Genomic DNA, 23,171 nt, shown 5'->3' on the forward strand with positions numbered 1-23,171 from the left:
AGACCTCCAATGCAGCCCTGAGCTGCTGTGAACTAAGTTGCAGCCGACATGCATCAAAGAACAGATGCGGCCCCTGCATTTGGGCGGAGGAGCGCCGCCCCCCTGCAACCACACTCAAATAAAATGATAAAACAGGTTGTAAACCTGTTTTATTATTGTTTTACTTTAATTCCCTTGACCCGCCTCCATGACTCTGATGAGTCTTGGGGGCGGGTCCAGAGGATGGCTATGCTAGTCGAGGAGTGTTAGTGCACCCCCTTCACTACACATGAGGGTTTTGCCAGCGGTCTCAGGACTGCTAAACCCTCATGCGCAGTGAGGCTTTCTCCAGCCCCAGCTGTGTTGCTGGGGCTGTAGAGAGCAGGCTTCCAGTCTGCCTGGGAGCGCAAGTTGCGAGCACTCAGGCGCCAATCCCGATGCTGCTTTCATGCAGCATCAGGATTGGCCGTAGTGCAGTCTGAGAGCCTGTGCCCAGAAGCAGGAAGAGAGCAATGTGGCAGGAGACGGCGCTGTTTGCGTTCAGTAGGTTTTTGAATTATTTTTTAATCCACAAATACACCCTCCCTCCCTCCTCCGGCCCAACCCATCACTTTGGCAGGGGACCGGCTGCTACTGTAAAAGAAGCTACTTTCTAACTTGATTAGAGGCCTACACATAACATAAGCTAAGACATCTAGACAAAGTCCACTAGATCTGGATACAGAGTGTGCAATATAGGTAATGTCGAATATTGAGTTTGTCAAGTATTCACAGCAATAGGATACACATCTTTAATTTCTCTTTACTAAGCTGGGGTAGTTATTTCATATAATAAAATCCCCCTTTTCAATAAATCTCATGATTTACATAATTAGGTTAGGAAATAGTTACAATAATAAGCAGCAGACTGCTGTAGTATTTATCAAAAATGTATTCAGTGTAATCTAATTAAGAATTCCAATTCAGCAGGAAACATATATTTTTAATTAAGTTCGGGCCAAGCTATTCCTTGCCTACTGGCATAAATTAGCTAAAGAAATGTAGAATAACTTTCCTGTGAGAAAATAAAACGCTCTTACTGGCAGGAAGGCAATGATTTAATCACAGGACTTACACTGCCAGTTACCTGAGAATATGGAATGTCTGACATAATATCGATAGACAAAATATCTACATACAAAAATATCGACACAAAAATATCGAAATCAAAAATATCGGAGTTATATCTTTATAAAGGTAAGTACAAAAATATCGAAAATAAAATATCGTAGTACAAAAATATCGAAATTAAAAATATCGTTTTTTTAAATGTATTAATAATAATGTAAAAATAATTTAAAAATACATTTAATTTTACAAATATTAAATAAAAACATTAAAACATATTTAAACAATAATAAATAATACATATACATTTAAAATAAATTAAAAAGTCTACATATAAATTAATATATATACTTACTCCACATATTGCAACAGTAGGAAAAGCGTTGGATAGCGTAGGGGTTTAAATTACTATTCCCACTCCAGAGGGTGCAACAGTACGGAAAGCGTTGGATAGAGCAGGGGTTAAAACTACTATTCCCACTCCAGAGGGTGCAACAGTAGGGAAAGCGTTGGATAGCGTAGGGGTTTAAATTACTATTCCCACTCCAGAGGGTGCAACAGTAGGGTAAGCGTTGGATAGCGTAGGGGTTTAAATTACTATTCCCACTCCAGAGGGTGCAACAGTAGGGAAAGCGTTGGATAGCGTAGGGGTAAAAATTACTATTCCCACTCCAGAGGGTGCAACAGTAGGGAAAGCGTTGGATAGCGTAGGGGTAAAAATTACTATTCCTACTCCAGAGGGTGCAACAGTAGGGAAAATGTTGGCTAGCGTTGGGGTAAAAATTACTATTCCCACTCCAGAGGGTGCAACAGTAGGGAAAGCGTTGGATAGCATAGGGGTTTAAATTACTATTCCCACTCCAGAGGGTGTAACAGTAGGGAAAGCGTTGGATAGCGTAGGGGTAAAAAATACTATTCCTACTCCGGAGGGGGCAACAGTAGGGAAAATGTTGGATAGCGTAAGGGTAAACATTACTATTCCTACTCCAGAGGGTGCAACAGTAGGGAAAATGTTGGATAGCGTAAGGGTAAAAATTACTATTCCCACTCCAGAGGGTGCAACAGTTCTGAAGTTCTGTTATCTTAATACGCAGTCCTACACTTTCTAGTGGGAACCATATAACACAGCACCACCAACATTCTAAGGTCAGGTACTTATTTAACGGATCTCCTGAGTAGTACTTGTGTGTGCCCAAGGTACGCTATTCACATTCAGACAGACTGGGATCAGGGCAGGGAGGCAGTGTACCGATTTGATTTCCGTCCTGGACCCACTTTGGTTTGTCACTTAGTTTCATATTTCAGATATTTTAGGCTGACATAATTTTAGCAATGTTATATTTGACCCGTTTTGCTTGCATATTATTCTAAGAATAAGCTGTACCTGCTGCTTGTTTTTGGAAAGCCTTTCTCCTCATGTAATCATTCTATACAAGGCTAATAACACAAAACAATATATCCTACTGATTACATTGTCCAGATAGCGACAGCTTTTAACGCCTTGACATATCATTACATCAGAGCTCAAACCTGTGACACAGCGGTTATTAATATATACCCGTGTGCGGTCCCATTAAGGGTCAGAGAGGAGCATTCCAGTTGTGACCATCCTAGAACAAGCACTGTGTTCGACATGCAGCCCTGCGCAGGCTGAGCTTACGTCTCGCAAAGAGGGATTGCCAATCCACACCACGCTGATGACCTGTTCAGGTAAGTGGGGCTCAGGTTAATCTCAGAGATCACGCAGAAGGTACTCTCATTATGCTCTCAGAGTAGGGGTAGATATAGATATAGAAATAATACTGCCATGGTTAGAATGTTCATTCTTTTTACCATGTTTATAATGCTGGTTACATTGTTTTGCTTAATTTGCCTGATTATCGTAGCTCATTCATTTTATGCAAGATTAAAATAGTTTCAATAAATGCATTGAAAACTTTCTTTGTATCTTTCTTGTGGTCTACCATGGGCGTGCATAAGTAAACAATAAAAGGGTAAGTGTCCACGATTCTCTAGTAGATCAGAGTGTCATGTTCGAGGTTGCCAAAATCAATTGCCACCCTGGTTGGTTTAGGTGTTCAGGTGAGGCACTATGAGCTAATCAGGAATTGGGACTATAGTTTCTGATGAAGGATAAGTGTCCACGATTCTCTAGGAGATCAGAGTGTCATGTTCGAGGTTGCCAAAATCAATTGCCACCCTGGTTGGTTTAGGTGTTCAGGTGAGTCACTATGAGCTAATCAGGAATTGGGACTACAGTTTCTGATGGTGTAGATAGTCTCTACATTCTGAAGTTCTGTTATCCTAATACGCAGTCCTACACTTTCTAGTGGGAACCATATAACACGGCACCGCCAACATTCTAAGGTCAGGTACTTATTTAACGGATCTCCTGAGTAATACTTGTGTGTGCCCAAGGTACGCTATTCACATTCATACAGAGACGTCCGTGGCGTTGGAGCTAAATTCTCCTCAGAATGTTAAATTGGTTTGGGATAGCTACTGATATAGGGTAACTAGTTGTATATTTTCAAATGTATATGCTGATGTGTAATACAAAGGTTTTGGAAATTCTATGCACGCAAAAGTGGAATGCGACTGCCACAAACTGCATTTTTGAATATCAGGCAATAAGAATACATTTTAAATATTTTGGACTGAGTGTAGAATCGTACTTGTTAAGCACACCACTGTTTGGATCGCCACATCGATGATGAGGTACTGGAACCTTCCAAAGAGTCCAAAGTGCTGTAATATTGGAAGAAAAACAGTACAGAAAAAAATAGTTTATTATTGTGAAATTCAATGCACATATAGTTCATTGCGCATCAAGAAAATATATCACGTACAATTCAAGTCTTCAATTCAGATTTTCCATTTCAATATGTGTAGATTTGCAGCCCCCAAAACATCACTCTAATGATTCCTTTTAGAGATTAAACAATACAATTATGCACTTGGATGCTAAATCCCCAAAATATTGTTTTTTGTGTGCATTTGTGCACAGCTGTGTTGGTTGGCACAGTTTGAAAGCAGGACAAGACAGTGGAGATAAATGAGAAGATCTCAGCTGCAGGACCACATCAAAAGCTGACCAGTGACTGATGGGGACTGCTGATCACATGCACTATTGGCCAATTTTAACACATCCACATGATGGATGAGCAGACTAATACAAGCAAATGGATTCATAGGAGGATACCGTCATGCAATAAACATGGAAGTAGAACTCTACAGGTGGGATCTCTGATTGTCTTAAATGCCCACCTTCACTCCCGGGCTTTCTTGTTCTTGTTTATGTCATGTTAATTATTTATGTAATAACATCTTTACTAAGTGAAAACACCAATGCTAACTGAGATCCAATGCACACTTTGTTAGCTGCAGAAAGAGCAACCAGAGCCAGGGACTCCAAATAGGCACACAGCAACAGGCCAAGGTTAAGACCAACAAGAAGCTGCTCCTGATCTCAAACAGATGTGCTTCTCTTCTATTAAGCTCTGGTGTTAAGGGGGAGCCTGGGGGATTCAGTCCACCTCTGAACTCAGTTCAGTGCCATTTTTCAAGCAATTCATCTATTATACCGTAGATGATGCAACATTAAAAGAAAACAAATTGTGCGTAGAGAAGGAAGCAAAGCACTCCCAAACTCTGACTGCTTTTATGGAAAGTTGGAGCAGGTATGCTGTATCTTAGCTTCTTGGCTCTAGAAATAATCCAGGTAAATGGAGTAAATCGAAGGAGTTATGTTTCTGTGGTATAGCTAGGCTCGCTCGTATTCTCATAGTACTGGAAGCTATGTGCAGAGTAAACATATGGTTTTTTAAATCACCTTCTTTGCTTTATAAGGATGTCAACCATCAGCTTGTTGGTCCTGTTGACCTTGCCTTTCATAGATGTGATGGTAAACTGCTCTAGGATTTTATAGCTGCATCACAGAGATTGGACTATTCTACACTGGCGATGAGCTACCCAAGTGTGTCCACCACTTTGGATGCTTACTACAGACCGCCGTTCAAAACAAAATTCTTCTTCAATTTTGAAAAGGAGTAGAGAGAGGAAAAGCTTATTTTACTGAGAGCTCAACACAGTGACTCTGACAGAGCAAGTACTTTATTATATTTTCTTTCTTTTACTGTGCTGTCAGTGTTACGGTTGCTCACGCGCTCTCACGTTTGTGAAGAACCTTCACTCGTGAAGCCTGGTTTAATCCTTGTGTCTCGAGCACGATCCTTCACGCGCTAACCTCATTTACCTGCATGGACTTCACATGCTGACTTCCATCGTCTCCGTATTCTGTGAGTCATTGGAACGCAGCCTAATGCACGCTGCATAGTATACACTCAGCGGCCATCTTGAATCATGGATTTCTCTCTGCAACACGGTGACATGCACACCTTTAATCTTTGCATGTCACGCAGTATACAATTTTGTGGCCATTAAAGATCAGGCGCTTTAGTCTGCAAATCGGTGACACGCACACCTTTCTCCGTTGCATGCCAAATTTAAATATCTTTTACAATGCAGTGACATGCACACCTTCTTCATTGTTTGTGTGTCACATTTAAATAACTTCTACAATACGGTGACACGCACACCTTTCTTCATTGGGTGCCACATTTAAATAATTGCTTTGAAGGTGACACACTCATCCTTAACAAGATTGCATTAATTTTTTGGGGAAACAAGTGTGTCACGGTGACATGCACACCTCATTCTAAGTTAACCTGCACCTTAAAAAGTCTCTAGCCTCCTCAATATTATCTTCTGTATTTTAAAGAAAGCGTGTGATGTTAATTAAGTGTGTGATATTTAATTAGATATTTATTTATATTTTGTATGGTATATCAGCATTTCATAGGTAAATATTTGCATGGAGAATGTTTCTACACCATAATTCTTTTTAACTCTCCAGGTGATCCACATTAAAAAGGTCAAAATGGAAAAAGGTTTTTGCTCATTATGCAAAAGAGTGTGGTGCCACTCTAAGTGCGGAGAGAAAAACATCATTATTAATACATTGTCTTGGTTCTGAGGGACAAGAAATCTATGAACATCTCCCTGAATTCTTGGAGGATGATGTAGCAGATCTAAATAAGAATGAGATAGCTATAAAGAAACTTGATCTTCACTATCTCCCAAAATTGAGCACTGTTTTTGAGAGGTATCACTTTGGTAAAAGGATTCAACACCAAAGTGAGACTGTTGAACAATACATTACTGTGCTACGCAAATTAGCATCTACATGAAGCTTTGAAGCAGGAATTGATGAATGTCTTAGTGATCAATTCATGTTAGGGTGCAATCTTGAAAAGGCGAAGGAGACAATGTTGGAGAAAAACTATCCGTCTCTACACAAGGTATTATCTGTAGCGAAAACCTTGAAACATTCTAAGGCGTGTGTAGAAGTCATGAAGAAAGATATCTTAATGACAGATAAAGATGGGGATACAAGTGTTAAAGTGGTAGTGGAAAAGGATAAGGACAACAAACCAAGTCAAAGATACTCCAAGTATGATGTAAAAGCAAATCTTCTAACAAACCGTTTGTTGGGAAATGCTTTTGATGTGGTGATGCTGGTCATTTGGCCAACAATAAATTGTGTCTTGGCTGGAAGGCCATGTGTAAGAATTGTGGGAAAAAAAGGACATGTCTCAAAATGTTGTAGGTCTACTACGAAGAAGGTTAGGGAAATAAACTGTGATAATGACTCAGTAGAAGACTTAATTATTCTTGAAAACTGTGTAGAGAAACTTGATGGACCACTAAAAAACGGTGTTAGTGAATGGTCAAAATGTTCTAATGTTATTTGACTCAGGGGCAAAAATTACTTTGATACCACTTGCATTTTATGATGAAAAACTCAAGTCTGGAGTGAAACTCTTAAAGCCAGATGAAAAACCAAAGGGTTACGGTGTTGAGCAAATAAAATTGGCTTGTCATTTTTATGGCTCAATAGAATTTAAAGATAGGATCATTTCAGGGAAAATCTATGTTTCTGTCAAAGGAGACTCACTGATAAGTTGGGTGCACCAGCATGATCTTTTTGTTTTTCTTGACCCTAATGATAAACCCATGGTTTGCTTGAGAGATAAACCTACTGTTAACTCTGTTCATGTTGATTTTGAAAACATACTGGAAGAGTATTCAGAAGTTTTTAAACATGAATTGGGGTGTTTAAAGAATTATGTTCATAAGATCACGTTGAAGGAGCATGCTTGCCTGAAAGCTGCCAAAGTCAGAAATGTTCCCATGGCTATTAGAGGCAGCATGAAACTAGAGTTAGACAAACTAGTTGTGAGTGGAATAATTGAAGAGGTAGAAGCTTCACAATGGGTTTCGCCAGCTGTAATGGCCTGTAAGGCCAATGGTGAAGCTCCCCTGTGTGTAGACTTGAGAGAGTTAAACAAAGCTTTTTGTGGTTGATAAATACCCTTTAACCAACATTAGTGAAATTGTAAGCATGTTATATGGGGCAAAATATTTTTCATCTCTAGATCTCAGTTCGGCTTATCACCTAATTAACCTTCAGGAGAAGTCCCATGAATTGAATAATTTCACCATACCTTTGGTACTTTTCAGTTTTTAAGAATGCCATTTGGTCTCATATCAGCCACAGCAGTTTTTCAACGGGCAATGGAGAAGATATTGAAGGGTGTGGTGGGAGTGAATATCTACCAGGACGATATTATGGTTTCAGGTTCAAGTGTTTTAGAGCATAATACAAGGTTTTGTGAAGTTTTGGACAAGTTGGTAAATTGTGGTCTGACTCTCAAATGAGGAAAATGCAATACACAATTTAGGACATCTAGTTACAAGCTCTGGGATCCAGCATAAAAAATTGTTAGTTGATACAATAAAGAATCTGCTATCTCCCATGTGCAGGGATGAGGTAGTACATTTTTTGGGAATGGCGGTGTTCTATAATAAGTTAATTCCCAAAGTTGCAAAAAAAACGTTGGCATTAAGATCCTTGTTGAAGAATAACACAGACTTTGTCTGGTCCTACGTTTGCGAAGCAGAATTCATTGATATCAAATCAGGCTTTCAGAAAGCATCTAACCTCTGGAGTTTTGACGTTGATGGTGAAGTGATTGTGATGACAGATGCTAGCTTAAGAAGTTTGGGGGGAGTTTTGTTGCAAAGATCTGTTGGTGAGTATAGGACGACTGCTTTTATCTCACGAGGCCTGAAATGTGCTGAACTTAATTATTCAGTTTTTTAAAAAGAGGCCTTAGCTGTCATTCGGGCTGTAAGAAAGCTAAGAAACTTTCTTTGGGGCGTAAATTTGAAATAAAGACAGACCATAAGCCGCTTAAGGAGGTCTTTACAAAAAACGGTGTGGATCAGATTTCCAATTGCATACGCAGATGGGTGATTGCTCTTCAAGAGTATGATTTTGTAATAAACTATGTCCCAGGCGGTAGTAACCTGCAGGCGGACTGCCTATCAAGACTGAATGTTGAGTCTGAGTATGACGATTTGTCTTTGGAAGAGAGTTTTGCCGGCAAAGACTTTGATGAAGACTTAAATGTTTGTTTTGTAACCGAAGGCATCATACAGGAATCCAATTGGAAAAGTTTGCTGGAAAAGGATGTTTGCTTGCAGCGTGGCATAAAAAATGGTGTTGGAGGGCACGATGGTCAAGTGTGGAGAAGAGTTACATGGATTCTGGGAAATTTGCAATGAGCTTTCGGTTGTTGATAGCTTGCTTATGAGAGGAAGCAAACTTGTTTCTCCTGTGGACTTGAGACTTGTGTTGTTTAAAAAGGCTCATGCCAGTCATATGGGTATTTCTAAAACCAAGGAAAGGGTCAGGGAGAATTTCTGGTGCCATTCAATGGATTTGATGATTGAGAGGGAAGTTAGAGAATGTTTGGACTGTGCAAGGAGTGATAAGGTGTTAAAATGTTGAACACAGTCAATGGTTGTTAGAGAAAGAGCTGCTGGTCCATGGGTTGACATTGCTACGTACATTCTAGGTCCGATCAAAGTCAGTTCTCATGACAGATATGTTATGGTTTGCATAGACATGTTTTCTCGGTGGCCAGAGATCGAAGTTGTGAGCTCCATTGAGTCTAGTGATGTGATTAAATTCTTAGAAGAGCTATTTGAGAGAGAAGGGTTTACCTCTAGTGTTCTCACTGACAATAGGGTTAAGTTTACCTCGGGTGTGGTGGAGGAGTTTCTTAGAGAGAGAGGGGTGAAGCATAAAAAAGCTTCACTTTATCATCCTGAATCCAATGGTGTGGTGGAGCGTTTTATTAATGTGTTGAAAGAAAGTTTGCAGTTATCTCTTGTGTGTGAGTCCAGCTGGGTTGAAGGTTTGAGAAAGAAGGCGAGAGAATACAGGTTGACTCCTCATTCCATGACAGGTGTTTCACCTTTCTGTTTGTTTAAAGGAAAGTTACCCTGTTGTGAGATCAATCCTGGTTGCCTCATTGAGAAGAGAGTGAAGGCTGATGATCAGGTTGGTGTACCTTTAGGAGGGAAAGCCAAGGAGGAAGGAAAGAAATTGAAGTCCAAGGTATTGTATGACATGAGAAAAGCGGTTAAGGAAACAAGAGTTCAAGGAGGTGAATGGGTGAAGATAACATTCCTAAGAAAGGGTGGAAAGTGATCTAAGTTCAGTATGTTGTTCATGTAAAAAATTGTTTAAAAATGATGTGAAAACTGATGATAATAAGATTTGGAATCTCAGCAGAATACCAAAATGTAACTTGGGACTGTCTACCAAGGAAAAGGCTTCTGATAGAATTGGAGTCAGAAGAAAACCAGCTCGCTTTCGTGATTTTGTGTAATGTTTTTTTTATTGACATTTTTATTGACACGTTACATGACAGTTGTTTAACAACCATTTTCTCTTTCTGTATATTCAGATTTTTAGTTTTGCTCCCAATGTTGAAGTATTTGGTTATTTGTTTTTGTGTTATATATAAGTGAGGAGGTGATATGGTATCCTAGGTTATAGAACCATTGTGACATGAGTTTCTGTAACCTAGAAGCTTGTCAACTGAGTTTTGGACTGACAGAATAATGGAAGACTTGGTTGGGAGCAGTTGATTTTGAGCGCTCCTGTGGATGGGGTCTTAGATATCCTAAACTTTAATAAACATCCCTAAAGCTTCATTTGGATCCGTTTATCCTTTGTACAAGAAGCCTGTGCATGGGCTATGTGTGTCTGCCCTCATTCACATAATAATAATAATAAATAATAATAAAGGGATTTATAAAGCGCATGGTTACGCCATCCCGGCGTGTCCCCGCGCTGGGGTGAGAGACAGTTGCAGCCGTCCGGACCACTTTCCGGGGCGCCCACCTGGCTAACCTGAAAACAAGTAGGTTTTAAGCGCCTTCCTAAACTTAACCTCAGATATCTCTATCGGGAGATTTAAAGGGAGTTTGTTCCAGTTCTGAGCTGCCAGGAACCAGAAGGATGTGCCTCCCAATCTGGCCTTCTTCACCTTCGGCACTTTCAGCAGGCCCGTCCCACATGCATGCTGAAGCAATGAGTATATTTAATCAACTTTATCTGACATCACAATTTTCCAACTCATTTTTGTCGATGTGACAAAGAAGGTGTCAGAAGTGTCACATTTTTATATGGTGAATGTTCATGAACTTTTCTGCAAATTATGCAAAATTAAGCAGAAATACACGAAATATGGTTTGCTGTTTTATGTAATCTGTGCCTAAGGCCCTCAGCAAATATGTCCCAGATATAACGGGAGTGCAGTGTGTAGACTGTTCTTAAATGGTGCCAGTGTGGGGGCTGGGATACCATGGAGCAGGACATTACCACCAGACAGATGCAAGGGTACAAGTGTTTGAACAGCAGCTTTGACGTTGCTTTCTAGAAGAAATGGTTTCACTGTTTTTAGAAGAGAGAGCTGCTTCTAAGCTGTCCTTGTTTTTTGGAACTGCGCTCCTTGAAGGTGAGGTTGTCTGACCAGGGTGAATTTAATTTTCTCGGCATTCAGTGAAAGTTGGGGTTTGAAGCTGTCAAGGTTCTTGTCACATAGCCAGGTTGCCAGGTTTCTACTGTTTCTTGTTTACTCTTTTTTGCAAATAACAGGAATTCTGCCTTGGTATATTTGAGGTTCAGGTATGTGCTGGACAGCCAGGTCTGGAAGTTGAGCAACTAGTGTTTGAGGCATTGGACGTCTGAAGCAGAGGAGACTTTCAAGCAGAGTGGAGTACAATCTGCAGTGTAGGTAAAGCACTATCTGAGTGTGTTTCTCACACTGCAACCTTTATGCCCCATCAGTCATTTCCAAGTGATCTCCTCCCATCTGCAAATATTCTCATTTACCAACTTGGAGTTTTGTGCATCACTTCTATGAGAAAACCATTTCCATTTCAATAAAGTGAAAAAAATACTAATAAATAGCATCCATTTGCATCACAGTAAGGGAAGAACAATAGTTTCTGTAATCTGAACTGTTTCATGTATGTGCACTGAGGACCCTCTCTATCCTGTCCTAACAATCAATGAGGTAATACCCGGGGGACAAAACATGAGTTTAAGGATACCGACAGGTTCTGTTTCTTCACAGATTCCTAGCTGATGATATTTCATATATTCCATAATCACAAGGATGTAAGGCAATAAATAGTCAAGCTTTTCATTACATTTTCCTGGGTGATTCAACCCACAATATTGTTTGGTCGTAAGTGGAACATATTAGAAGCCACCATGAGTTCAAAACATACCCAGTAGAGGAGAAGCTGGTTGATCAGGGTTGTAGTTCCGTACATGGACATGAACTTAAACACCGCAAATGAGGTCACAAGTGCACAGCGCCCCTCCCTGGTGGGAAAACACAAAAATCACTTGTTGATTAGTCAAACAGTGCCTCAAAGCTTCTGTCCCCACTACCCAGTGGCAAAAGCAAAAAAGCCCATGTGCACAGCAAGCAGAGTCCACAGCTTATTCGTTTTGTGGCTGAAAGTGACATCTAGTGTACCTAGGGGTGTCAATGCACTATACATGCAGAGAAAACACTATCAACCATCCATGATGGGTAGTGTGCATGAATGAAAACTTTCATAAATGATCTGTCTTTAACCAGCACATCTCCTACTACAGATTTAGGACAAAGCACCAGAGTGTAGGTAAACTACTTAGCTGTGGAATTGACAGTGATCTGTAAGGGGGTTGCTTACCATTTAGCAATTATTTGTTAAAGACAGTGGGCAACCTTTTTCTCACCTCTACACTGCAATATTACTTGTTCATATAAAATATCTGGTGCCACCCTCATTCAGGTTTAAAGCTGTGTAAAGTTGCAAAGACTTTTGGGCCAGGTGTATCATTCTTCGCTCTGAATCGCTCTTCGAGAGTCTTAGCTCTCGAAGAGCGATTCAGATGGGAGAGGTATCATTGGAAAGGCGATAATCTCCCCCTGATACCTTTCCCTAGTGGATTCCCAAGCATGGATCCACTAACTAGGCTCCAGGGAGTATTTTTTGAGTGGGGGAGTGTCCCCTTCGCAAATCGGCCTTAGTTACTTCCAATCCGACCCCAATAGCATCAGGGATTGTGTTTGTTTTTATTTTTAATAAAAATGGGAGGGGTTGGCCCACCCAGGCATAGGGCCTAGCCCCCATACCCTGAAATTAACCCCAATAGTCCTTTTGCTCCCATCAGGGGCAAATAGGTGTTTTCCTCCAATTTACCCCCCAGCAGTGAGCGGAAAGCTCACTGCACATCAGGGAGTGCGTTTGGAGAGGGAGGTGTTACCCTAGTAATGGGCTAATGTTCCTGCATGGTCCCCAACCAGCTGGCCAAGTGCCGGAGGATGGGGTCCCCATGCCAGAAAAATGGCCCGGGAGGGGGACCCCCTACCCATTTATTAAAAAAAAAACTTAAGGTTAGGGGGGGGGGGGGGGATGTGGCTTCAAGAGGGGGGCCGCACAGCCTCTCCTCTGTAAAAACTTTTTTATTTAAAAAGAAAAAAAAGAAAATGGCCTGGCCCGGGGGATTCGAGTCGCCGGGGCCAAAAGGGGGCTGCACGGTCCCCCTCTGCTTTACAAAAAAAAAAATATAGGCCTAGCCTCAAGGGGATGGGATCCCCGGGGCCAAAATCCCCTATGGAGGGGGCTGCGCGGCTTCTCCCTTTTTTATTTTATTAAAAAAATAAAATGAATCAGGCCCTGGGGGATGGGTTCCCCAGGGCTTAAAAAGGATCAAGGGAAGGGGGGCCACACAGCCTGCCTTCCTAAAATAAAAAAAGTGGAAGCGGGTAACTCCCCAGAGGACCGCACCCTTTCTACACCACTCTGCAAAAGCACCTTCTGGCGCACTCTTGGTTGAGGGATGGAGGACCCTCAGTAGCCAAGGGGACTTCATTCCTCAACCAAGTGCGCACCATGTGGCGCGTTTGCAGAGTTGTGGAGAAAGGGGGCGTGGCCTGCTATTAGAACTCATCAATCCTGCTGTGAGGGACCTACTGGAGGTATTAGGAACGCTAGTTGACCTCCAGGAACGTCCTTGGGAGCCAACTACTCCTCCTGTTACCTTCAGTAGGTCCCTCACAGCAGGGTTGGTGTACATGCCCCCTTTCTCCACCACTCTGCAAATATGCCTTCTGGCACACTGCTAGTTGGTGGATAAAGTTCTTTAGCTCCAGAGGAACCTTGGAGGCCAAGAAGCCCTCCTGGTACCTCCTGTAAGTCCCACACAGTGGAATTCCAGAGAGCTGGTCGGAGGCCTAGTCCCCTTTCAACAGCACTCTACAAACGTGACTGCTACTTAAAAATCTTAGAACTTCACCATAAAAACAAAGATGACAAGAGCGTTGTAGTTAGGAATTTTGCTTTTTAAAAACCTTAGAAATTCACCCAAAAATCACCAAAAAAAAACAAGGGTTACAGAGACGTTATAGTTAAGAATTAACATTTAAAAAAAGCTTAGAAATTCACTTAAAAAACCAAAGGTTTCAGGACTATTATAGTTAGGCTGACATTTCTCTCGTACAAAACCAGATAAATTTAGCAATTATATTTAGCCGAGCTAACTATAACTTGCGGCCTCGGAATACACTGCTTATGACATCGCATATTACATCACTCATGACATGGTCAGTAACATCACTGATGACATCACTGATGACATCTCAAACGACTTCACGGATGGCATCATCCAAAGCATTTCTCTTGTGCACCCACTGACACTCCTATTGATTCTTTTATACGAACAATTCAACTCCCCGAAAAACATTTACAAATGTATTCCCATACGAAAACTTACACACCCGTTCACTGATTCATTATTCTATACACAGATCTACTATCTAACCCATAAAGGCAGTCATACACAACTCACTCAGTAATAGGCCATTCACATATTCCACTCACACACCTATTCAACTACTCACACACTGAGTCACCCATACAACTACTAATAGACCTACACATTCACCCATACAGTCAATCACACAACTTACTCACCAAAACAGTTACATACCCACACACCCACCTTACTCATATGAACATTAACATGCAGTCACTCACTTATATAGTCACTGACTGAACCATGCGCTCATCTACATAGATGCTCTCACATCCACTCATTCACACATACAGTCGCTCATATACCTAGTCACTCACCTATACTTCATTTCACAAGTCCAGCCACTCATCCACAGTGACATAAGCAATCAATCACTGACACAGCTATACAGAAACTGACTCACCCATACAGCTTCTCACACATGCACTCACTACCCATACAGTCACTGACTCACCCACTCACTCTCCTATACAGGCAGTCACACACATACTCACCTGCACACACAGACACCCAAACAACTATAGAGGTAGTCAGACAACCAGTCAAACAATCATATAGGCATTACCTTACCCTCTCACACACCTATACAGCACTTCAACATCAACTGACAGACAGATACACTTTTTCATACAACCAGTCACTCATCCATACATTCTCAGAAGGTGAGGGTAGGACTCAAAGAGAAACAGTAACACCTTGGTGGGCCACCCATAGAAAGAGGAGGGTTCTACAGCATAGATTTATCTACAAGAATGGCTGCTCATAAATGTCTTCGATGACAATGCAACACAGTTCTTCCTCGTGGCATGGGCGTACAGAGTTCCTGGGGACCCTCCGGAGCTGGGGATGCCACTCAGACAAATGGCATCCTGGCTTCTGAATGTTCGTAACCAAGACTTTATGCTGCAAAGGGCAAGGAAACACGGCCCCGGGATTCCAATATTTATATTCCCAGGACATACCACAGAGATTCAGAGACAACAGCACAACTGGAAGTTAAATAGGTTTTAAGGCAACGTAATGTGATGTATGGGTTGATTTTGCAAACTAAATTAACAGTAACTGTGGACTGAAAAAAAAGCTTCTTCACACAGTCCTTGGAGGCCTGGGGATGGCTGGAGTCGATAGGTGTAAGGAGAAGATGGTGTAGGAACGAATGATGAGGTACCAGAGGCAACAGACCCAAGAACTATTGGAAGGGTGCCCCATGAAGGAACAGGCGGCACTTGAGAGAGCAAAGGTGGTGTAGGACAGCACAAACTACAGAGATTAACACTCGCTGACCTGATCAAATTTATGTCATTACATTAAAATAAATGTTGGCATTTTTTAACAAATTCATAAACTTTATTAATTTTTCAGATAGTATCCACCAGGGTGGCCAAGATCTTCACCAACATGTAAAAAGGCATTAGTAGTAAATTTACACATGTAATTTCAGCCTGGTTGTGTCCACCCCATGAACTGCTGAGGGTTGAGACACTTAGGTGTAAATATACACTCACAAATGGTGGCGAGAAAAACGTTTAGACTTACACCTTGGTGCAGCACCAGATTTACATTTGAGTAAATCTACATATGTAAATGTACCCTTGAAAATATGGCACTTGTGTTTACTGAGTGTCGTTTCCTATGACCAGTGCATGAATAGTTTTTTTCACTTAATACTAACAATATGCAGTATTTGGCTTACTTGATGACTTCAGAAACACATTCAATATTTGGGGTTCGCGACGTGAAAGGCGAAGCCATTGACGCTTCTTGCTCCGAAAGCGAGATACCAACGTGAGCCGTTCTAAGTGCCTGTCAAAGAAAAACTTGTGTAAAGGTTATTGATCCCAGACGAAGCATTTTTAACTGAGACCCCAAAGCACTCCACTGCCTCAAAGAGAACCATCTTCATATCTAAAGACGTGAAGAGACGCTTACATACAAGATATCTGCCTGGTCCATGTGTTAAATAAATGTACTAATGTTTGACAAATGCTGGTTGTGCTTCTCCTGACACCATTTATAGCCACACAAGGACTTTATGTAGCGATGGCACCAATCAATCAAGGGCGAGAAGACATTAGAGCCTAACCGGAGACAGGTACGAGGTGGAATCAATGTTAACACATACTCACAAATGAATCAATTGTTTAATCCTGGATAATAGTGAATGGACCATCTTCATGACCCAGATGCTTCTCCCACTGATGCACCCAGGACATGCAGCCTCACCAATAAACTTTACTTGTCACTTAGAGGCAGTCTGTGCCTCAAGGTTCAGTGCTTCTTATACTCACCCCACAGTCGTTAGCACCATCTCCACACATTCCCACAACGTAACTGGAAAACAAAAGATAGAGCAAATGAGGGGTGAAGCTGAACTCTTGATAATTTCACCAAAACCCTCCTAGTGAACAACAAATCATTTTACTTCACTCTCATGCCCATGCTCCTAATTGTCCACATGGAGTGCTGCTCACTGATAAGCTGGGACAAGCCACAATGATATTTGTAGCTCTACTACATCAAAAGGATATTACGAAGTAAAGGAGGCCTCACAAGTATCTTTCTCAGCCCATAGCAAACCTGGCATTTGGAAAATCAGTCTTTAAGACCTACCATAGGGCATCTGCATATCTATCGATAAGTGGTTCATCTCCTCTAAACCGTATAGCAGCAGGTCTTTCTCGTCTAACCTCAGAGGCCAGAGCTGTAGTATATGTCGCTTAACTTTAATCTTTTCCTGAGCTTGTAAAATGCATGAAATTTGGCACCTACACTGCAAATGAAACAAGTTGTGGCTGAAAATCATCCTCATAATGGAGTCTGAGAGGACTTTATTTTCCTGTATAAGGATGAAAGGAAAAAGTCCAGTGGCGGTGGTGTAAGAAAAATTGAGGGGACCCCTGCAAAGTACATGGAGGGCCCCCAACCACTAAACCTAGTTAGGATGACTGCACAGTGCTGGAGGGGGCTCACTGGAGTTCGGCCACCCCGTCCTGTGGAGCTTATGTTACACCACTGCCCAGTAGCAGCACTCAAGAAAGTTGTCATCTACATTTAAACTTCTTTAGTTCCAAATTGGAATTGCCTTGCTCAATGCAGGGTCAGTTTTGATGAATGAGTTAATGTGGAATAAAATATGATTTTGGATGCTAAGTTATTCCTTCCAGATCTGTATATGCCTTGTATTTTGTTTCTTACAGAAAACAGATGAGTGTGCTCATTAGATGGCTAACTACCTCTCTTCCGTCAACTAGTTGCATCTATAAATCTGGAGGTCCTCTCTTGGTTCCTGGTTGTAGTTTCTTGAAAAGGTCTTCTTTAGAAACACTGGTGAGTTAGTGTATAACATCTTTACAAAAACAATCATGAGAGGTGTTTTCCTCACTTAGGGGGTCATTAGGATCGCGGACGGACTTGAGTCAGTCAGCGACCCCAGAGTATGAGGGAACGTCTGCATGGGCTGTGGCGTTCCCTCCGTGCAGATTAGGATTTGACCGCCAGGGTGGCGGTCACATCCTCTATCTTTAACATTGCGGCGGGTGCACCGCCGCAATGTTAAAAATGCATGCACCGCATTTACGTGCACAAAGCGGCAGGCACCGCATGGTGCCTGCTGCTTTGTTCACACAAATGCAGGGGGGTACCATAGGTACCCCCCATGTGCACCCCCCACGCCCCCTTCACCCAGGGGGCCCGCAATGGGCCCCGAAGGGAAGGTCCATATGCTTTTCCACGGCGGAAAAGCATACATTTTACACCATCCTAATATGGCTGGCGGTGTCTGATAGACACCGCCAGCCATGTTAAAGCTTTTCCGCCGCGGTCGGAAGGCGACCACGGTGGAAAGGCTGCGGACGGATTTCAAGACCCACCGCCATCCTAATATGGTGGTGGGTCTTTCGAGGCTCCGCAGCGGTTTTCCCGCATCCTCCGGGCCGGCGGTGGCTTCCGCCGGCCCGGAGGATGCGGGAAAACCGCTATCATAATCGGCCCCCTAATGTGTGCTGCAGAATGCAGTGCACGTGGGAAGAGGAAAAATAACGAGGAAAAATTAAAACAATCCTCCTTGTTACACCTGCTCTGAGGAGGCATAGGGTTTTAGTGCTGCCCCAGGTATACTTGATTTTGTAAATCTTGGACAGCATCAAAATATATGGGTGTTGAGTGGTAGCACCCACAGCAACACATATGGAACCCCTCCTTGACTTAGAGTAAGGCAAGGCAGCATTTTGCGCTGCCTTGCCATACTCCATATCTATGAAGCCATGCAAAGCCACGCAGGATGGCTTTACATCACCTCGTAGATATGATTGAGAGGCCTATGCCACGGAAGCGTCATCAAAAGAGAGGCTCCAGTGGCACAGGCCTCTTGTAAATGATGACCTTATATCCCTGTGATTAGAAGGGCCTCACAGACGTAAGAGTGTGTCACTTTTGTAAATCCACTATCAGGGCAGTACATTTCAGAATAAATCATTTTTACCTGTTCCTATTTCATACATTCTTTTTTTATTTCAATGATAAATTAATTAGGGAAAACCATTAGCGATTCACACAAGTTACGTGTTTGCTGAATTTGAAATTTTGTCTGTAGGTGAGACATAAAAAAGAAAGCCATGTTTTTAAAAAATATATATTTTTGAAGTTTTCTATAGCGCTGGCCAGACCCGAGGGTATTGGAGCGCTTTACAACAGTATGGAGAGAAGTCAAATACAGGACAATACAGCCAGATAGAAACATAAGTGTTCAGAGATTAAAATTGTGTTGAGCGCCTGAGGTGTAACATTGAGGTAGAGAGATCAAAGGATCAAGGTGCGCTGTTAAGGTAGAGCCGTCAAGTGTTATTCTTGATTCATAGTATTCTCGATGCAAAGTCAAAGTTTCATGCTGAACTTCTTTCCTAGCGGTGAAGAGCCAGAGCTGTGGGTTAGGGAGAGGCGATGTGGAAAGCAGTCAGTGTGCAGTGAAAGGTGGCTGCCCGGCAAAAGCACGTGAGTCACGTAATTGAGTTTGGAAATGCACGGTTGAGGTAGAGGACTTTTAGGCGGCTCTTGAATTTTAGAAAGGAGGGGGTAGTTCTGATGTCCACGGGGATGGAGTTCCAGATTTTAGGAGCGTTGCCTGCAAAAGAACGAGCTGCAGTTTTTTGTTGGCGCGTTTTCAGGGGGATGAGTAGGAGGGAGTTGGAACTCCTGAGACTTCTGGACTGGCCGGCTCTCTTGAGCTTAGAGGCTAGGTACTCTGGTTTCCCTGTGTGTAGGGCTTTGTGTGTAAGGCAGGCAGTTCTGAAGCTGACATGCATTTCCACTGGGAGCCATTTTAGATCTCTGATTGCGGGAGATATGTGGTTGAATTTCTTTGCTCCAGAGACCTTTCTGGCAGCTGCATTGAGGGTAGTTTTGAGTGGTGCTAGGTGGGAGAGAGCTGTACCGGAGACGACTGCGTTCCCATAGTCCTGTCTAGACAACACCAGTGATTGGGTGGCTTGTTTGAGGTCTCTAGGGGGAATGTGGGGTTTGATTTGATTTAGGAGCTTCAGATTGAGGAAGGCGCTCTTAGCGGAGTTTTTGATGTGGTTAGTCATTGATAATTTGTGGTCAAGGGTGATTCCAAGTGAATTTGCCAAGTTACTCAAGGTGAGATTCCTGTCGAGGGGATCAATTGCTTTTACCCATTCAATGATTTGCGGGTTTTCCTCCTTGTTGGAGATGAGCAGGATCTCGGTTTTCCCTGATTGAGTTTATGGTGGTTCGTTGCTAGCCAGTCTTGGACTTCTCTGAGAGTATTGTTGAGTCTTAGGTTTCCAAGTAGATCGGGGTGTCATCTGCATAGAGATGGAAAAGGATGTTGGCTTTTTTCAGAATGGTGGTGAGAGAACAGATCCTTGGGGGACACCTGACAGATTCTGCGCCAAAAACGATCTAGCAGCGCTACCTGCTAAGGGACATCAAAACTGGTGTTATTGTCAGCTGTTTGAAGCTTTTTAATTGAAAAATCGTCATTTTTAAAAAATTGTTATTTCCATCCTGTAATACAGAGAGCACACCCCTAGGCCTTCTGCACGCATTTTCGCCAGCATTTCACGGCTCTAGCGGCCGTTTTTGTGCTTTATTGGGCTTTCTTTGGGGATAGTAAAATCTTTACACGGCGGCCATCTTGAGTGTGGCCCAGAGCGGTGAGAGCGCTCTAGTGGACCCCATAAAAGGAAACGGACGCTCTACCGTGCTAGCGGGTGCGTTTGCATGAGCGCTGTCCCTAGCGCCGGAGTCTCGCCAGAGTCCTGCCTGTCTGCGCCCGTCAGCGTTCCGGCAGCAGACGGGGCAGGACGGCTGGCTGGCACCTTTCTCTGGCTGGTACCTTACTGCTGTCAGTGTTAGCTATGTGTATCTCATATTCGTCAGAGACCCTCTCCAATCTCCGTCCTCCGGTAGGTCACTGTCACTCTGTCTTTCCGGGCCGTTGCATCCTTAGAAAAGGATGCAATGTCTGTGGTTGGCGCGTTCCTATATATAACAAACCAAAACTGACTCATCCTCCGATCATCACCACTTGCCTACTCCTTAATACACGCTCTTTAGGCTGTCATGCGCTAGATATATGGAATTTGCTCGATAATTCCGATATATCCTGCCTTTTTCTCACTGAGACATGGCTTAGTGATACCTCAGCCCCGGACTTAGTCAACGCCATTCCACCTAATTATTCCATCATTAGGTTGGATAGAACATCTGGGCGCGGGGGTGGTGTGGCTATTATAGTCAACAACCAGCTGCACTGCACTACCTTCCAGATAGACAATATTCAGGACACCGAGGCACTCGGCTTCACTCTTCACTTGTCTCCCCATCAAGCATGCACCGGTATTCTTGCATATCGTACTCCCGGTCCATTAGGCTCTTTTCTGGATTAACTACAGGTAGCACTTTCAGTCCCATGCCTTAAATCTGAACATTGTCTACTCTTAGGCGACTTAAACATACACATGGACGAGGCTACAAATCCTGATACAATGAAACTCATGGAGGTCACAGCAACATTAGGACTCACACCTTTCATCCATGATTCTACGCACAATAAGGGCCATATTCTAGACCAAGTTTTTTCCACCGTTCCGATCAACGTACTTGCTCCTCAACCGGTATTATGGTCGGATCATTACTTAATCACTTTTAGCCTATCAAGCGCCCCTCCTCTTAGATCTAATCCCACTACCCCTACTAAACGTCTTTCCAGGCCTTTTCATCTGTTATCTAATGAGACGCTACTTCAGGCCATGGCACGTTTACCTTGCACTTTGTCAGGTAATGTGGAAATCGATCTAGCTCACTACACGGAATGGCTCTCAACTATATTGGCGGATCTCGTGCCCGAGAATGCCGCCAAACTTGGAAACAAACGTCCTTCCGCTCCTTGGTTCACATCTCAGCTTAGAGAAGCCCAGCAAAACTGCAAGAGAGCAGAAAGAACCTGGAGGAAAGACTACAATCCTCTTGAGAAAGAAAAGTTTAAAAACCTAACTAAATCCTACCACAAGATGATTTGGAGTGGAAAAAAATCCTATCTTGAACGTCGGATAGACGAATCTGATAATTCCTGTAAGGAAATTTTTAAAATTGTTAAGGACTTCACTTCTCCATCCCTAGGCATCTCGGCTCAGTCTCACTCAGAACTTTGGCTGAATGAACTCGCACATTATTTTGTAGACAAAATAACATCCATCCAAGCCTCTCTTGCTACTTATTCCAAACAGCCTCAGGCGGCTGATCTTGATGCCCCCTCCTCCTTACAACCCACCCTCTGGGAATTTCCACAGCTAAGCCTTGTTGCCTCATTAGACCATCTGACAGGCTTGAAATCGGGCTCTCCTTTAGATCCTTGCCCGGTCTCTTGCCTCAACAAAATAGCCCCTTTGCTAAATGGCCCCATCAATTCCATTCTTAACTCCTCACTGTCTTCTGGCATAGTCCCTCAGGCCTGGAAGAGCGCTCTCATCCTTCCATTAATAAAAAAACCAACTCTGGATCCCATCATACATGCCAACTATAGGCCTATCTCTCTCCTCCCCGCTCTGGCGAAGGTGGCGGAAAGACACGTGCACAGATCTATCTCTGACTTTATCAAGAATAACAACTTGTTGCACACTACTCAATCTGGGTTTCGTGCGAACTACAGCACAGAGACCGCGTTACTTGAAGTCACCACCACCATTAGAGAGGTTTTAGATACTGGAGGAAAGGCCATGTTGGTCATGTTAGACCTGTCAGCGGCGTTCGACACCGTTCCCCATGATACCCTCCTAACTCGACTCTGGAATTGTGGCCTCAGGGGGACGGTGTGGAACTGGCTTAAATCATTTCTAGCCAGCCGTCGACAAACGATCTGGGCGCCACCTCACTCCGCAGCTATGGCAACCCTGGAAGTGGGGGTCCCTCAGGGGTCTATTCTTAGCCCCCTGCTTTTTAACATCTTTATGGCCCCCCTTGCAGAGGTTGCGGAGTCGTTTGGCGCTCAGATCGTGTCTTACGCTGACGACACCCAGCTCTTGTTTACCTATAACAAGAACGAGGTGTTCGATGGGATCCGTATCAGAGGCTGCTTAGAGGCAGTCTTTGATTGGTTCAAAAGACACGGCTTGAAATGCAACTCCGATAAATCGGAGCTGCTTTTTTTCGGATGTGTCTCTGAACCAAACTGGAAAAGTTGGTGGCCACAAGATCTGTTTCCTCCTGCCAATGCTAGTACCAAGGCTAAAAACCTAGGTATCATTGTTGACAATGAGTTAACCTTTGGGCC

The 23,171-nt window shown here is 42.9% G+C and overlaps 1 protein-coding gene across 2 annotated transcripts in view; it reads right to left on the bottom strand.

Moving 5' to 3' along the window:
* Nucleotides 1-23,171, bottom strand: part of LOC147684244 (putative cation-transporting ATPase 13A4) — a 330,830-nt gene that overhangs the window by 45,663 nt on the left and 261,996 nt on the right. For both annotated transcript variants that reach the window (XM_086944643.1, XM_086944642.1), the window contains exons 22-25: nt 16,669-16,711; nt 16,074-16,183; nt 11,800-11,896; nt 3,762-3,834 (exon numbers count right to left, since the gene is read on the bottom strand). In XM_086944643.1, coding sequence (XP_086800769.1) covers nt 3,762-3,834; nt 11,800-11,896; nt 16,074-16,183; nt 16,669-16,711 — 323 coding nt within the window. The remainder of the gene's footprint in view (nt 1-3,761; nt 3,835-11,799; nt 11,897-16,073; nt 16,184-16,668; nt 16,712-23,171) is intronic.

The sequence above is a fragment of the Lissotriton vulgaris genome, chromosome 11 (genome assembly GCF_964263255.1).
Source record: "Lissotriton vulgaris chromosome 11, aLisVul1.2, whole genome shotgun sequence".
Lineage (NCBI taxonomy): Eukaryota > Metazoa > Chordata > Amphibia > Caudata > Salamandridae > Lissotriton > Lissotriton vulgaris.